At 36.0% G+C, this 18,489-nt stretch overlaps 1 protein-coding gene across 2 annotated transcripts in view; it reads right to left on the reverse strand.

Moving 5' to 3' along the window:
• Homer1 (homer scaffold protein 1) overlaps nt 1-18,489 on the reverse strand; it is a 110,526-nt gene that overhangs the window by 32,494 nt on the left and 59,543 nt on the right. For both annotated transcript variants that reach the window (XM_059276374.1, XM_059276375.1), the window contains one exon: nt 14,773-14,912. In XM_059276374.1, coding sequence (XP_059132357.1) covers nt 14,773-14,912 — 140 coding nt within the window. The remainder of the gene's footprint in view (nt 1-14,772; nt 14,913-18,489) is intronic.

An 18,489-nucleotide genomic window follows, 5' to 3' on the forward strand; every position in this document is an offset into this window, starting at 1 on the left:
TTAAATGCAAAGGGTGACCTTTGTTGGCCTCTGTGTGAAATATTTTACCTCTATAAACTAGTCTAGAACTTGTGTAGGACAGTTAGGTGTGACTCCTACGTAAAGTATCAATTAGCACTATTTAGGGTGCTAGATGTCTATACTACTTTTCTAGATACAGTAGTACATCACTCATTAAAGGTTTACAACTTGCTTGCCCAAAAAATGCATATCTGATGCAATCATTTTCCATAGGTTGGTAAAATGATGCTAAGAAAGCGACTTTAGAGAGCAAATTTATTTTCAACTGGCCAGTTAATTATTTGTGTATGCATGCGCACATGCTGAAGATTGAACCCACCTAATCAGGACTTCACTGAACTACATTCCCAGCCTAAATATTATTAATACTGCTAAACTCCAAATTTGCAAGTATAGGAGATTTAATTCAACCTATAAGCTATTTATCAACCTTGTTCAATCTCTAAGTCTAGTTACCAGATAGCAATATGTTTCTGAAACTTATCTCATTATGATAATCCACTCCAAGAGCTTATGAATTCATCCCATATCTTTGGCTAGTGTTCTAATTTTACATGAATCTATTGTTGAAAAGTAGTTAACTGATATATTATACATTTTGAATCTGTAGTGCCATCTGGGAGGAATTTAAATGATTTCAATTATGTGTGCATATTATGCCAAAGCACAGGATACTACTTTTTTCCTAATGTTATATTTAAAGGCAGAGCTAGCTAATTTGCTGTATGAAAAAGGTTCCTTTATATAGCACAGTAACATTATGTGTCCTAACAATTATAAAGCCAGTACTGAATCTCAGCACAGCCACAGAAGACAGAGGATATATTACTCATTTCTTGACTAAAGACAGGGTCACATGAAGATAATCAAGTCCACTTACTTAGAAATCACATCTTAACCTTTCCCTTTTACCTAAGAAATGAAAACTGTCACTCAGAGACACAAAGTCACTTGCTTAAGTGACTAGTACTGGTGGCTGAGCCAGAAGAACCTAAGTACAATCCCTACATTCTTGAGATGGTTAAGAACATTCTGAACTTTTAGAGACCAAAATGACGACAAAACCATTACATTACAGATGAAAGCATCCTTATCTAAAATACTTGGAACTGGAAGTGTTTCAGATTTAAAACATTTTTTCATGTACATAATGAGGTACCTTGTGAGTGAAATTCATTTATGTTTTATATACATTTTAAACACAGTCTGAAGATAATTTTATACAAGATTTTTGGTCTGCCTGAATGTTGACTATGAGTCACCACATGTGGTAAGATGCATAATCTTCCATTTGTGGCATCATAGTGATACTTGAAAAAAAGTTTCAGTTTTTGAAGCATTTCATATTCCAAAATTCTTCATCAAGGATGTTCATTCTAAATTCATATTTTCCCATAAAGCTAATTCCTTCTTGAATCAAATTAGGTTCGGGATGCATCCTATAAATTATTCCCATAATAAAACTGGTGGAAGCATTGTTTTAAATATTAGACAAATTAACACTGCTAAGGTAATGACTGGTACTATTGTATGTCTCTACTGTTTCTGAAGCACATGTTCACAAACTTTAACACTTGTTTCCATAATACATCAATTAGAAAAGCAAGCATCTATTATATTAGATGTATTATGGGGGATACTTTTTTCAAATATAGAGTTTTTTTAAAGATCAATTTATTTGTTATGTATACAGTATTCTGCCTGCATGTATGCCTGCACGTCAGAGGAGGGCACCAGATCTCATTACAGATGGCTGTGAGCCACCATGTGGTTGCTGGGAATTGAACTCAGAACTTCTGGAAGAATATCTAGTGCTCTTAACCTGTGAGCCATCTCTCCAGCCCAGGGATACTTCTTTAATAAATATTTTAAGCAATAACTGACTTCTTAAAATTAAAATTACATTTTTGGTATATAAAAAGTAAGGCTCAGATTAATTCTGAGAGGCTTTATTCTTATATAATATAAATATAAATGTAATAGAAAACAAAGTTTATCAACAATTTCATGACTGTTCTCAAATTTACTGCAGAGCTCACTGTTTACATAATTTTTAGTAAGAGAACCAAATTCCTCAAATATGTTTATTGTAGTATTCAAGTGGATATGGAAGACTACAGTATGGACCACTTTCAGCAACTTAGATCAATAGATATGCACAAAATGCTTAATGACTGTGGATCTCAAAACCTATTAAATGAGCAATCAGGCTGTGGATAAAGCTCACTGGTAACAAGCTTGCTTAGCACGTAAAGATCCTAGGTTTGATTCTTAGCACTGCAAAAACAAAAGCCAACAAGGAAACATACACATGCACACACAAAGGGTTGGGGGAACAGGAGGGAGGAAAATGACTAACTTCTTTTACTAAATAAACTGAGTCAGCAAAAGAAAGGTCCCTTCTATTACCGTTCCCATTCCTACATGTATATCCTTTGAGTGATCTAGGGTGTGTAGGATAGTTAGGTAGTAGGTTTCTAGAAGTTTGTAAGGTGTATTAAAAGGTATTGTGGACAAGGGTGTATCTCAGTGTTAGGCATGCCTGTCTAGCATATGTGACCTAGTGGTCCTACCTCCCCACCACTGCAAAATCAACCAAACCACCAGACCACTCCCTTCAACACTCTTTCCCTAGAGCAGTGGTTCTCAGCCCTCCTAATGCTGTGACCCTTGTACACAGTTCCTCATGTTGTGGTGACCCCCAACCATCAAATTATTTTCGTTGCTACTTCATAACTATAATTTTGCTGTTATGAATCGTAATGCAAATACTGTGTTTTCTGATGGTCTTAGGCTACTCCTGTGAAAAGGCCATTTGACCCAAGGGGTCACTACCCACAGGTTGAGTACCCCTGCCCTAGCACTATATTTGTTTCCTTTTTTTTTTTTTTTTTTTTAAAACAGGCCAGAAGAGGGCACCAGATCTCATTACAGATGGTTGTGAGCCACCATGTGGTTGCTGGGAATTGAACTCAGGACCTCTGGAAGAGCAGTCAACGCTCCTAACCTCTGAGCCATCTCTCCAGCCCCCCCCCTTTTTTTTATTTTATAGTACATAGGTTTAGTCATAAAATAAATATTTCAATGATATAGTCATATAGGAAAAATTTTTATTTGTTTACAAATATCAGTGTATAAGCTTGAATCCTTCAATTCACTTCCTGATTTCCTCTGATTTAATAGATATGAATTTTCTTCCTATATATTATGAAGTATCCATCAAATCTTTATTTGTATAGTAATACCAATTAAATAAAAGGGGAACCCAGACATTTTTACTATAGCTTTTATTATTACTGTATGAAGGCTCATTTGTAGAAGAATCAATTTAAGACCTCGTGCAGCCAAGTAATTCTTTGTACAGGATGCTCATAAATCAAATACAATGCCATTATCTTCCAAAAGGTGACCTAATATTCCTTGTAGATAATAAAACTTATACATTTTTAAATAAACAGAAACTATCAACAAAGAGATAGACATGAATTGCTAGTTATAGACATTTCTTCAGAAGATTTAACATCTGCCTCACAACATCCCTGTGAGGTAGGGAGGTGGATTCATGACAACAATCTCACATGTGCCAAGATCACATGTAGAAAAGTTGCTCTATTTGTTAAGTTTCAAAACAAATAACATCCATGAATCAGTTCTATTTAAAAGTCCAAGAAAACCAGGTTGTTGTTTTTTCCTTCCTCCATCAAAGGCTTTTCAGTCTTCTGAAAATTGTTGAAGCAAGTATCATGGCATTTTCCAAAGTTCTAACCATGAAGTATCTGCCAAAGTCCCTCTCTTCTTTCTCTAGATGGCGGCAGCTTGGTTGTCCTCTCCACAGACTTCAAGCAGGCGTCTTCTTTAAAAGAACTACTTTCTTTGCACTCTTCAACGTTAAAATTGCACACCTGGGTCTCTTGAAACTGTTGTGCTTCTTCCAGGAGCTTCTCTCAGTCGGGATCATTTGTATCGTTCTCTTAGAATCACTGCAGATGCTCTTCTTCCAAGGAAAATAGTGACGTCACTAAGTTAAAAAATAAGCAAGGCCAGAGAAGTTCTCCAGCAAGGAAAATTGGCTGTCTTCACGGCAGGGAAAAAAAAATCCATCTTGGAGAACTGATTTTTTTTTAACTTGAAAAAAAAAAAAAAACCCAAAAAAACCAAAAACAAAAACAAAAACCCATCACTATCCAGTAAGTATAGGATGAAAGGGAAGAGTCCAACTTTTCCATAAAAAGAAAAAAAATTCAAGTAGAATTTTTTTTAAAAAAAAGTGGCAGTAGGAGAAAAAGATAGGAATCTATCTAGATATGTGATATTTTGTATTTATTTCTCACTGCCCAATAAATCTTTCTCCTGCAAAACTCTAATATGCTCCTCTGTCTAGTATGAGTTCAGGGTGTGACTCCTGGCAGGTCCTGTACGTGATAAGGTTCCTAAAATCCCATTAAAGATCCTTCTTTCTTTGTCATGGAACCTAAGACTTTGTGGCCACATATAATCATATGACAAAACAGTTAATACCTCTTGAAAGAGGTACGACTACCAGCTGGGGGTGGTGGTGAACACCTGTAATTCCAGCCCTTGGGAAGCTAAGGCAAGAAGAAAGTTCAAGATCAGTCTGAGCTACATTGCCAGACCCCATCTCACAAAACAAAGCAAAACAAAACAAAGCAAAGCAAAGCAAAGCAAAGCAAAGCAAAGCCAAGCAAAGGGCATATACAGCAGCAGTGTGCTTGGACTTAGACAACACACATGATCTGTTTCATTACATAAGTTAGCAAATTAATACTATTTATTCTCTGTATTGGACAGAGGAGTACTGTATTTTGTAGAACATGAGAAAGTCCTTACTTGGTTTCTTTAATAGTAATTTAGATTACAAGTAAGCATATCCTAAAAAAATTTAGCTACAAAAATATATTAAGCCACAGGATCAAATAAGTTTTCTAAAAACACATTTTCTAACAAGCACTACCATTAACCTGACATTTATAGACACCAAAGTTATTACCTTGGATTAAGAAAGCATTTTGCAGAACTATTTAAGGTTGCAGTTTAAGAGTGTCATGGACTACTTTTATTGTTGAAAATTTAAACAAACCCCTTTGGTGTCTCAGGTAGATGGGAGTAAAAGATTTTAACATTAATTTCTTCAGGACTTCCTATTCCACTAAGCACGCAAAGCTTTTAAAATGTCCTATGAGATAACCATAGCATTGCTGCATTGCTTGAAGATAAATGCAGAAGTTTACTAAACTCTTTAAAATGTCTGTGCTCCAAAACACAAACCCTCCAAAGCAAACGGGGTGGAGCACTGTCAAAAAAAAGTATTGATCATAGACGTGATCATGTAAAACAACCAGCTGACAGTGCAATAAGAAAAAAGCCATTTGTAGAGCAATAATTATACTAGAAATCAATGATCTGAAATGTAACTTTAATATTCAAAACAATACACCTTAAAAATTAGGAAGCACGTGAACTCTACTCATAGTCTCTCTATATAATGATACTTCCTATATGATGAAGAGAGAAAAAAGACAGGAAATCTCCACATTTGAATACAGTAAAAGTATGCCCAGTGTTATGTTCTTTAAAAATATTAGTATTTTTATAAGAATTTTTCCTATCAAGTTTTTTTTTCCTTTGAAATATCCCATGGATATTGCTGACTTTGCTAATACATAAAATAGTAAAACCATCACATTATGGGGGCATAAGAGAAGAAATCACTAACAGGAATTAGTATGATGGAAAAATGCTAACAATCTAGGAATACAGGGGAACTTGCTAGTCCTGATAAACAGTATCTACAAAAACTGCACAGTTGACCATGGTAAAAGATTCTGAATGTAAAAGATCCCACTGTTCTTCGTACTTAATACTGTACTAGGTAGGGCTATTAGCCAGGAAACTGAAAATCAAGGCACCTAGACAGAAAATAATACAGTAAAGCTATATCAATTGGCAGAAAACTTAATTTTATCCATAAAAAAATCCTAAGGGATCCACTTTAAAACTACTAAGATTGATACTTTAATTTTAATAAATCCTTATCAGAATCCCAAACAGTTTCTCTGTAGAAATGTAGAGGGAATTTCTATAGAATAAACTTTGCTTAGAAATTTTAAGGACTCAAGCCAGGCGGTGGTGAAGCACGCCTTTAATCCCAGAACTTGGGAGGCAGAGGCAGGTGGATCTCTGAGTTCAAGGCTAGTCTGGTCTACAGAGAGAGTTCCAGGACAGACTCCAAAGCTACACAGAGAAACCCTGTCTTAAAAAACCAAAAAGGAAAAAGGAAAAAAAAAAAGAAGAAATTTTAGGGACTTAAGAGTCAACCTTTAAAGAGAAGAAAAAGGCTATAAAATCATATTTCCCAATTTTAAAGATTAATCCAAAGCTAAAATAATGAAGGCAATGTAGTACTGGTATAAGGATAGAACTTATCAACGGGCCAGAACTGAGAGCCCAGAAATAAATTTCCATTTTTATGATCTTTGTTCAGAATGCAAAGATATTTTCAATGGAGAAGGAATGGCCTTAAAAAAAAAAGTAGTACTGAGAAAAGTAGATAATCACATAAAAGGAAAAAAAACAAGTCTCTACCTCATATCATATGCGAAAAATGGATCAGGGATTAAAACTGAAGAGCTGAAAACTCAGGAAAAAATATGTGTTGCAAATCTTTTGACCTCAGACGAGTCAGTGATGTCTTAACATAACATCAAAAACACAAGCAACTAAAGAAAAAATATAAATAAATCAAAAATAAAAAAATGTTAAAACTTTTTTTAACGTATTTATTTATTATGTATACAGTGTTCTGCCTGCAAGTGTCCCTGCACGCCAGAAGAGGGCACCAAATCTCATTATAGATGGTTGCGAGTCACCATGTGGTTGTTGGGAATTGAACCAGGGTCCTCTGAAAGAGCAGCCAGTGCTCTTAACCACCGAGCCATCTTTCCAGCCCCTGTTAAAACTTTTATACTGCAAAGCACTTCCAAAAAAAAAAAGACAACCTACTGAATTAGAGAAACCATTTGCAAATCATTTACATGATAAAAGTTTAATATCTAGAATATATAAAGGACTCCCACAAATCAAAAATAAAGAGACAAATCTCAACTGAAACTGGGTAAAGGATCTGAGTAGCAGTTCTCTGAAGATATACAAGTGGTCTATAGGCATATCAAAAGATGCCATTAGGGAAACCAAATCACAACCAAATACAAGTTCATCCAGGAGGATGGCGCTCACAAAAAAGATGAGGGAAAAGGGTGCTGCTCAGTGCAGAGCGCTGACTCAACACACTCGGGGCTCTGGGTTCAAAGCCAGCTGCAGGAGGGTTGAGGGAGACCAACGATAAAAAGTTCTGGTGCTATGTAAAGAAAAGAACCCTTATACTCTAGTGAAGGAAGTGCAAATTGGTGCAGCTGCTTGCCACAACAGTCTGGCGATTCCTCTAAAGCATTGCCACTGAATGAACGTATGACTCAGTGCATATTATATGAGTTCTTATACATGGAACGTACAGAATAGAGAAACCCACACAGGCAGAATAGATTCACGATTGTGTAGTGTTGGAGATGAAGGAGAATATGTATATGTAGGCAAAGGAGGAAATTCCTGATGGGTACAGGTTTGTTTTTATCTTGGTCAAGGGGCAGGCATGGTGAAAACTCATTAATAGTTAAGGTTGTAGAATTATGTGAATATATTAAAACTACTGAATTGTATGTTTTAATATGTGAATAGTAAATAGCATATTAAGTATTGTTTAGCATGTGAATTATTTCTCTAAAAAGCTGCCATTAAAAATAGTCAAGGGAGCCCGGCAATGCTGGCACATGCCTTTAATCCCAGCACTCGGGAGGCAGAGGCAGGCGGATCTCTTTTGAGTCTGAGGCCAGCCTGGTCTACAGAGTGAGTTCCAGGACAGTCAGGGTTGCACACAGAAATCCTGTCTCAAAAAACCAAAATACATAAATAAACAAACAAACAAACAAACAAATAGTAAAGGGAATATTAACAGTCTTTAGTTAGAATTATGATATTAAGCTGATTATTCTTCAAATATGTAACTTTTTAAAAAAAGATTTATTTATTTATTATGTACACAGAAGAGGGCACCAGATCTCATTACAGATGGACGTGAGCCACCATGTGGGTGCTGGGAATTGAACTCAGGACCTCTGGAAGAGCAGTCAGTGCTCTTAACCACTGAGCCATCTCTCCAGCCCCCAAATATGTAACTTTGCTAGTTCTACTAAACATATGTGTTTGTTTATGTTAATGAACAACTTGAATCACTTTGATGTACCTTGTTCTATTATCTCAGTTAAGAGCAGGAATAGCAAAAAGCCATTTATTTGTTCAAAAAAAACTATTCATTATTTACTGTTTATCTAAAATAAGTAGAAATATATGAGAGACAGCTAGAAATTCAAGTCAATGAGGCCTAGTTTGGAAGTTGAGAATTCCCGAATAGGGAGTTAAACATGCAGAGGCCAACATGTAAGTTGAACCACAATAAAAATCAGGAGGGTGAGTGTTTGAAAAGTGACACTCTCTTATAGTTTACACAGAGAGAACTCCCTTGGCCAGGTTAGACGCTAATGACCCAAATTTCTGGAGAGCTTTCTGATGCAATCCAGACATTTAGCAGATAAGGTTAAGAACACTCTGATTCTGTTTCTACTTTTGTAAAATGAAGTGATTTCTTTCTTTTTTTTAAAGATTTATTTATTTGTTTGTTTGTTTGTTTGTTTACGTATTTATTTATGTGTGAGTGTTCTGTCTTCCTGTACATCTTCATGACAGAAGAGAGCATCAGATCCCATTGTAAATGGTTCTGAGCCACCATGTGGTTGCTGGGAATTGAACTCAGGACCTCTGGAAGAGCAGCCAGTGCTCTTAACCACTGAGCCATCTCTCCAGCCCATGAAGTGATTTCTGAACTGCACAATGGTCAAAGTTCCTTCTATCTCCAAAGTCTTACTATTTTTAAACTTCAATTTAGTAAAAGTCATAAAAATGAACATACTGGTCAACCTGCTAAACTGTAATGGCAAATGGCAAACTGACATGAAGGAACACAGTGTGTAGTCGTTTCAATAGTTTTCATAGCCACACTTTCGATACTCCACAGCAAGGCAGTCACTGGGGCAGACTTTCAACACTCTTTAGCAAACTGTCATTTTATTTTCATGTGAAGTGTGAGTTTAATGTCTGAAACAAGCATTTGCCTGACTTTACAGGTTAGTTTCAAAGGTCTGGAAGAAGTCAGCTGTCACTAGATAACACCCCTCTGGCTTCACTTGTAAAAACTTCAGTAGTTTACACACTCCATTTAACCTCATCACTCTTTACGATCACCCATATCACAAATTTCACTATGTATGTGGCTTGTCTGCCTCTCTCTACGTTTGTTATGTTTTGGTCTCAACCCTTAATACTCTTAAAAGTAAAATCAAATTAGAAATCAAAGCATTTTCCTTATGTACCAGAGCAGACCTGTCCAAATCATAAACCTCTCTCCAATGGAATCCACACAATGGTTTTTAAAAGTCCTCCAAGGGAAGAGATCACAGTCTACACCAATCTCATCCATGGCCAGGTACCACATAGCTAACTCCAGCTAGACAGCTGTAGAAAGAAGCTGACAGCCACTGGAGATGAATGACTCCATACCCTCCTTCATTAACAGGAACAGCTGGAAAGGGGAGACAAGGGACTAACCTATACTGGAAGTAGCTTAGAAATGTCTGGGTCTCACAGAATCATTTCTTCTTATAAATAACCTATACTGAGTGATAATGCCTCACAAAAGACTTTAGCAGTTTTTAACATTTCCACAAAATCTTGGATGACTTCAGAAGAAAATGAAAAGTAGTTTTGCAAAAATTTAAGACAAAATATCAGGTATATCTATTCAGAAAACGACTTAACAATCTTGGTCGATAAACTATATTCTTTGTTGCATTTTATTTTAAAAGACATAAATTGCTTCTCAATTTGCAGAGAATGTAGATCAGTATTTAAGCAGCAAATTAACAAGATGGCACTTGTTATAAAATGCCACCCTTTCACAATTATGGTAAAGTAAATTCTGTATCTCTAAATTGCTGAGTTATGATCATAAGTTTTCTAAGCTTTCATATTAATTCTGAAAAATCTAGCATAATTTTTGAGGTTTGACAATGCAAAGTCACAACTATAGCAGTTAAGGGAACTGTACAATGTAAAATTTTTGCCTATAATTTTATCAGTGATAAAAATCACTTCTTATTAAGTTAAATCCCAGCTTTATAGATTTATCTAAACAAAAATTATCTACAGCTGTTATTTTTACTTTAGCTACTAACTACAACCTTCTAAGTTCTGTTTACTACTTTAAAAGGAAGGAGATGTATGCCAGATGTACATAGCATATGGTAAGTTAGACCCTTTTGAGACAAGGTCCCACTATGGAACCCTGGCTGGCCTAGAACCCATGGAGCTCTATTTGCCCCGTCTCCTGAGGATTAAAGGCGTGTGCCAACATGCCAGGCAGTGCTTAGGCTTCATAACACTAGTCACTTTTTTCTGTTGTAACATCTGCAAATAAGTACAAACTGTATCTAATTTATAAAAAGTACATTCTGGTATACTTTAGCTCACTTAAATATAAATAATTTTTTAAAAACTGGTTAAAATGTTACCTAAAATACAGAAATTGCAGAAAAATCTCTAGGTATAATTTCAATTCTAGTCCCTTTCTGAAACTTAGATAATAGATATAAATGGAGTGGATCAACCCAGGTGTTTACTATTATACTGTTTTATAGCAAAAAGCAATATACTAGAAAGTATTTCTGCATACACCTTTTAATGAGTTGTTGCAAACACACAAGAAGTGGCAGGGAAATCTCTAACAGAATAGAAGATACATGCAGTACCCCCAAAATGCATAAAGTCCAGCAGCACCATAGGAATGTATTATCCAAACGTTAGAAGACTCCAAATATAATCAGTGCTTGAAAAAGCCTATTTTCCATTACAGTAGCCAAACTTATCAAAAATTGTCAGTACAAAAATAGCTTCACAAACTGCTGATATAAGTTCTGAACTCTCCAAAAGATTATAGCAGTTATTTACCAATATAATACTGCATCTCTGAGAACCAAAGTTATAATTAACAAAATAAAAAATTTTAATTTTCAGTAGTATATTTCAGTATCACATTCCAACAGCACTTCAAGAATATAAAACTAACTACTTCTGAGAGAATTTAGGTTGTCTTAAATCTTATTTAAAAAATCTAAACACTTATTGTAAGAGATAACACATTCTAGAATTCCAAACAAATGACACCAGGAAGCAAACCATTACCTTGAATGAGAGTGGGAAACTTTTGTACACGCGTCCATACAAGTTAGTCTATTAGGGTCTAAACGCATTTTAGTTACCAGCTAGTTTAAGACTACGGTCTCAAATTACACCCTCAAAAGTCACTTCAGTTTGTCAATGAGTTTTTGTTCAATCCCAAAAGGATATTATCATTTAAGTTAAAAATAATTATAAAGAAAAAAGCAATTTAGAAAAGATGTAATAACATACCCTCAAAGTAATTAGTAAACATTCACCCTCACGTTTTCCTGTTTTACATCTCCTAAGCTTTTGAAAGCATTTAAAGTAGACCAAAGAGTGTTCACTCTTCAAAACATATTCGATTAGACTATTTTTGCATAGTTTATGAAAGGGACACAAAACAGTCCTATAGCACTTGACTAAAGAGTACATAAGAGCCCATATGCTTACACTTTAATTTAGCAGTATAGGTTTTAAAATTCAAAGAAAGTAGTAAATAATTCAAGGTAAGGCATTATGCCACTGAATTAGGGAAGATAAAACTGTCACAGCTTAGTTATATTTCCTTAAAAGTTCAAGATAATTTTAAGAAACTATTGTGGATGAAATTATGGATCTAGGATTTGCTTTTAAAATAATACAATAGAGGCTGAAAAGTTGGCTCAGTGCTTAAAAGCACTTGCTCTTGTAGAAGATCAAGGTTCAGATACCAGCACCCACATAGTGGCTCACAACCATCTGTAACTCCAGTTCTAGGGGATCTGACACCCTCTTCTGGCTTCTTTGGGCACCAGGCATGGGCATGCCTGCATGCAAAACACCCATACACATGAAATTTTTTTTAAATTATTATGTATGCATTATGACATGTATACCTATATACATACTAGGGCAGGGTCAGAAGAACTGAGCTGTCAAATCAAAGTGATTACTAATGAGCAACTGGACCTAGGACACATAAACTAAATTTTAGGATTTAGTTTTCTCATAAGCCAAAGGCATATGCTTTCAAACTATGATGCTTCACATTGTAATTCAGCATGCACATATGTATGCGTAACACTGAAACACTACAGTCAGCTTTATTGATGTCTGCTACTTATCTTCTTTTTCAGAAGCCATGAAAGACCTATTAAGTTGATTTGAAACTACCATCGTTTGGGAAATCTTCAATAATACCTTCTCTGAGGTCTTCTATCTTTTTGACAATCAGGAATTCTTGCAGTAACTGTAAATAATCTACCTCCCATGAAAATCTTTATTTCAATCAAGGAAGTAGATGAATCCTGAATCATGTATCATTGAATTCAAAGGAATACATTTATAAAATCCTATAGCTGGGAATTCTTAAAATAATAAGAAAAACTGTATGATTATAAAATGCCTTCAACAGAATTGTAAGGTTAAACTGATCTCCTAGGTTTCTATTTAGAACACTGTCAATCCCCCATGACAAGTCATGGGTCACAGAAGTATCTTCAAGGTAAAAGTGATTTCTAACAGACACTCAAGAACACAGGAAAAGAGTCATTAGATGGGGACCAGTTCTAGGGAAGTAACATCAATATTAAGGATTAGGAAAACAATAAACATTTAGGAAATTTTAAGTGTATAAACTAGAAGGAGCTTCTACAAATGTTAAATTTAAAAGTTCTTATTTCTAAATGCCACAGTATTCAGTACAGATGGTTCAATTTAGGTGTTAAATTAACTATATAATTACGACCAGTGCAGTTCAGTCTTTTAAATGGAAAGGTTAAATATTACTTGAAAGAAAGGAAGTTTTTCCTTTCCTTAATGCAGTTAAAATATTTTAAAATCATCCTACAATATCATTCTTTATAATTAAATAATGTAATTTTTGTAATGCTATCAAAGAATTGCAGTCTTGTTAAAAGACTGCTCACTAAATCAACATGAATGTATGGTAGTCAGATTGAGGGAATGAGGGTTTCCTGAGTTCAGCTCTCTGTATAGCTAGAGAAAAAAAGCACTTGCATTTACAGTAATTCAAATCATGAACAACTTACTTCAAAATATTTTACTATTACATGTAGAGTTGGTATTAGAGCATCCTTACATTCAAAATATCCCATTTAGTCTTAAAAATCACGCCTGATTTCCTTCCTCCTCAGCCTGATAAGATTACTCAGTGCTTGTCTAATATGTTTAATCCTATGCATCTATTACTTGATACAGTTAAATGAAAATTAAAATTCACTTAGGACAGCTTGAAATATGTCACTTTGTAACTCCCTCAGCCCCCCCCACTCCCCGGCCCCCAAGACAGGGTTTCTCTGTGTAGCTTTGGAGCCTGTCCTGGAACTCACTCTGTTGCCCAGGCTGGCCTCGAACTCACAGAGATCCGCCTGCCTCTACCTCCCAAGTGCTGGGACTAAAGGCGTGTGCCACCACTGCCCTGGCTTTCACTTTGCAACTCTTAATCTGTAAAAAAATTTAATTTTCTAAAACTTGGTCCCTCCAAAACAATGTGCAGTAAAATAAAACTATTTTCTTAATTTTATATAAACTAATATTCAGTTAAGAGTAAAAATTAATGTTAAGGCAGATTACAGATAAAAAAAAATTTCAATAGTACCATTTCACATTCCTCTTTACAGTCTAATAATAACACAGTGTGGCCAATAATTAATGTAACTAGCTTATAACACATTTAGAACACACTGTATCTTTTAGACTACAGAATTCTTTTAAAAATTCAGAAGCAATTCAAGCTTTTCTTCTGTTGGTACACAAAACAGTCTGTCATTACTTTTCACAGGCTCAAGCCTGATATCTACTGTCGTCTGTGAAACTGTGGTATGACACCTCTAGGACTACAGTAAAGCTTCACTTTAAAGTAGGAATCCTATTGCTTCTAATTACAATGTATAATTCTTAAGTTACACACATGAAAACAGAAAACTAGGTAACAAAAGGGGTCTTCAAAAATAGAAGAGATTTTCCCAGCACTCAGGAGGCAGAGGCAGAGGCAGGTGGATCTCTGTGTGTTCAAGGCCTGCCCAGTCTACAGAACAAGTTCCAGGACAGCCAGGGCTGTTACACAGAGAAACCCTGTCTTGGAGAAAAAAAAAGCCCCCTAAAAGGGGATTTATGTTTTGTTTCACTGAAAAAGTTTCTCGTATAATTAACTCAATATCCCTTTTTCCACACAGATAATGAAAATATTCATTCAATCAATTTGAGCAACCAAAATCAACAAATTAATTAAAGAAGTCTGACCTGGGCTTTCCACTCAAGAGTTTCTGAATCAAATAAGCCTCTATATTTGCACATCCTACTGGATCATGATTGCCGAGGTGAAAGTGTACCTATGTGAGAACGGCAGCGCATTCTGATATTTGCACATCCTACTGAATCATGATTGCCGAGTTGAACGTGTACCTATGTGAGAACGGCAGCGCATTCTGAGCTGGCTCAGCCCTTGGCTCCGAGTTCTGGGTCACATCCGGCGTCCTTTCATCGTCCGTGCCATTGATGCTTTCTGGGGTTAAAGGAGACTGAAGGTCTCCTCCTGCGGACTCCTTTAAACAAAAGAAGAGAGAAAAGAGAGTAAGAGATTGCTTTAAAAAGTGTTACACTTTTGTTCAAGCACACAATGTCATCTAAATGAAGTCCTTGTGATAAAATCAAATAGCTACTAAAATTTGAATTAGATTAAAAAAAGATAATTATTTTTTCAGGAAAGCAACTCATAAGAAAATTAACCAAAATATAATATAATTTAAAACTATAAAGATAACAATTTAGAAATGTAATTTTAAAAACGTGAAAATATTTGGGTTAATAAAAGTAACCAAGTGAAATTAATGATATTCATAAAATTACTCTAGAATGAAAAAATGGCAGCTGGGCAGGGTGGTGTTTGTCTACAATCCCAGCACTCAAGAGGATGAGGCAGGAGGATAGTATGCTTAAGGCCAGCCTGAGTATCACAGTGAGACAGTGTCTCAGAAAAACAAAACATCACCACCTCTGGAGTAAGGCAGTGTGGGAGGCACTGGTAGCTCCATCCTTCCTCACCAGACTCTGTACTAATTCAAATAATGCCTGAAATGAAATTTCTTTAGTTTCATCCTTTTTAGCTAAACTAAAACAGGCCCTTTATTATTTAACAAACATTCATGAAAGACTCATTCCACCTCATTCTTTCATACTTCAATAAAATTTTCAATACCTCTCTCTTCTGTGCAGAAGTCTGAGAGGAAAATCTGGGGAGAAACTTGATGACTGTCATACACACAGAAGATGGAGTTGAGATGCCAGGCAAGCACCCTGTCATCCTCTGGTGTCAATTATTCCCCATACTGTCACCATTCGGGCCACCATCTCTGGAACCCCAGCTTCTGGCAACTGTAACAGTCCTTACACAGGGCACAGTTCTGCCCGGCATGTAGCAAGGCATGGGTTTCCTCTGCTCCTATCTGACAGGGGTTACCGTTCCTTTAAGACACTGCTTCTCTGACTGCCGAAACTCAGACCTCTCATGGAGGGTTTTCACAGAGTTCTAAATATAAAGTCTAGCAGATTAACAAGCTTTTCATTATGTTAAAAGCATTTTACAATTTTATATCAATATTAAGGATTAGCAAAGCAGTAAGCATTTAGAAACAATCCCGTCCCTGTCCCCCTCCCCCCCCCCCCCGCCCCCCGCGCAAAAAAAAAAAGAAAAGAAAAGAAATCCTGGGGAAAAAAAGGAATTGGAAAGAAAAAGAAAATCTGAGTCTGAATAACCCATCTATTTTTTTAAAAGATTTATTCTCTAGTTCATGTGTAGGTATGTGTGTTTGTGAGTGTATGCACGTACCCACAGAGGCCAGAAGAGTGCAGAGTGCTGGATCCCCTGGAGCTGAAGTTACTTGGGGTTGTAAGCTCCCTGACATAGGTGCTGGAAACTGAACTCTGGTCCTTTGTAAAAACAAGTACTCTTAACTGCTGAGCCATCTTTCCAACCCCTAAGTAATACTGTAAGATGTACTAACTGATTGAACGGGTTAATCTTCACTCTGCTTACATACTTTGTACCCAGTAACTGCATTAAACGCCTAACAGGAGCCAGTTGTATTTACCTTCAAGATTGTTTATGCCAACTGTATTTACATAATTAATAACTGGATTAAATATTATGTAAATTAATCAATTTAGAATGCTAAACTATAGTAGTTATTTTAATTAAAAGCAAATGAAATGCTTTAAAATGTCTGAAAAGTGAATGGCTATAAAGTAAAATAAAATTCACAGGTGAATTAAGCACATATAATACACTATGTATTTTTACATACTATCATACCAGATATCAGAGAAAAGATATAAAAATAGAATATTCTGATATCTTTGCAAGTGCCAAGCTTTAGTTCTATTTAACAACCTTGAATTCATCTCCCTCTGCCTCCTGACTTCAGATGCAATGTGACCAGCAGCCTCACCTTCTCTGACATAGTGAACATATATCCCTTTGAATTGCAAGCCCAAATAAACGCACCCATAAAAACAAAAACAAAACAAAGCAAAAAACCAAACTCAAAACTCAAGAAAATGTGTAGAGGGCAAAAAGGTCCTGTGTACACAGATAAGCACTGGAGAAACCAGGAAAATTAAACACACACCTGATCTCCCCTGCTCTCTCCAAAGGGAGAAGATATTTGGCCGTTCTCCCAGAATGTGGGAAAATGTAGTTTATAACCTGGAAATCCTTTGCTACCTGCTGAGCCAGTCTCTGCCCATATCACTCAGAACATTATGTTTGTTAATCCCAGACCCTTTCCCCCTAAATCTTGAGCATTGCTTCTAGGCCATAAAACTTTTCCTTGTAAGAGATGTCATTTGTACTTTACAAGAGCCTAAATGTCATCTTAGGGCCAGGCCAGCCCTGACACCTACAGGCATTGTGCTTACTCAGTCACTCTCCCTAGATCCTTATCTTGGGCACTGTTTCTGAGTCAAGAGAACCCATTTCAGGGAAGAAGCCATATATGTACTTTGTAAAGAGCTTCATGGTAAACATATCTTTAAGCTTGGCTGAACTCAAGGGGAAGAGTTGTTATCTGGAAACTTTATCCAAAATTGCACTGTGCTTAAATATGGCAAAAATATACAAGCTATATCTGAATATATCAGACTCCAAGAAATCTTGGCCCCGCACCAGTTACCTAAATCAGGGTGAACCGAGTTTCAGTCTTCCCTCAGCAGGCTCATTTCCCTGCCTGCTTTACAGCCTGCAGAGACCTCCCACAACAACTAACTGTTAGTATCGTCGGTCTGTTAGATTGTCAAAACATAGAAAAGAAAGGTAGGATTCAAGTCAACAACATATTCAAAGGTTTTAGATTAAAATATTGGAGAATTAAAATTACTGAATGTAAACATAAAAATTTTAAGAATCCTTTAAAATGTTTTCCTCACATTTCCCCCCCAATAATGGGGATTGAATCTAGGGCCTCCTGTACATTAAGCAGACACTATATCACTGAGCTCAACCCTGTTTTTTACTTACTGTTACGTTAAGACAGGATCTTATTTATTTGTCTGGAATGGCTCTAAATTCAGTGTGTAGCCCAGGCATACTTTACAATCCTCTTGTCTCAACCTCCAGAGTACTTGGGATCACAGACCTGTTTAAGCATTAGCTCTCTTTTTTGATTAATAGACCAACTATTGGTTTTGATTCCAAGAGACAAAAAGAGCCTGTACCCTACAGTCCCAATCTGTTCCACTCCCTTTTTACTGTTCTAGACTTCACCTAGACTTATTATAGCCTATACAGACTTGACTGACAGTTACAGTGCTACATTGACAGGCTCATGCTAACTTTAACACTCTCTATCTCAGCCAGGAGTATACATTGCCTTAGTTCAAGAGTAACTTCTGTCTAAATGCAAGACTCCTTTTAGTTCAGGGTCTTAAGGTAGATGTAATGACTTGTCTACAGCATTCCTTACATAAGACCAATCACATCAGTATCTCCTGAAAAGAAAGCAGAAATACAAATATCTGGGCTCCATCTTAGACTTATTAAATAAGAAACTATAGTGTGCTTTAATAAGTTTCCAAAAGAATTCTGATGCATGTTGTGCTGGTTGTTTTTTGCCAACTTAACACAAA

Source organism: Peromyscus eremicus, chromosome 11 (genome assembly GCF_949786415.1).
Source record: "Peromyscus eremicus chromosome 11, PerEre_H2_v1, whole genome shotgun sequence".
Classification (NCBI taxonomy): Eukaryota; Metazoa; Chordata; class Mammalia; order Rodentia; family Cricetidae; genus Peromyscus; species Peromyscus eremicus.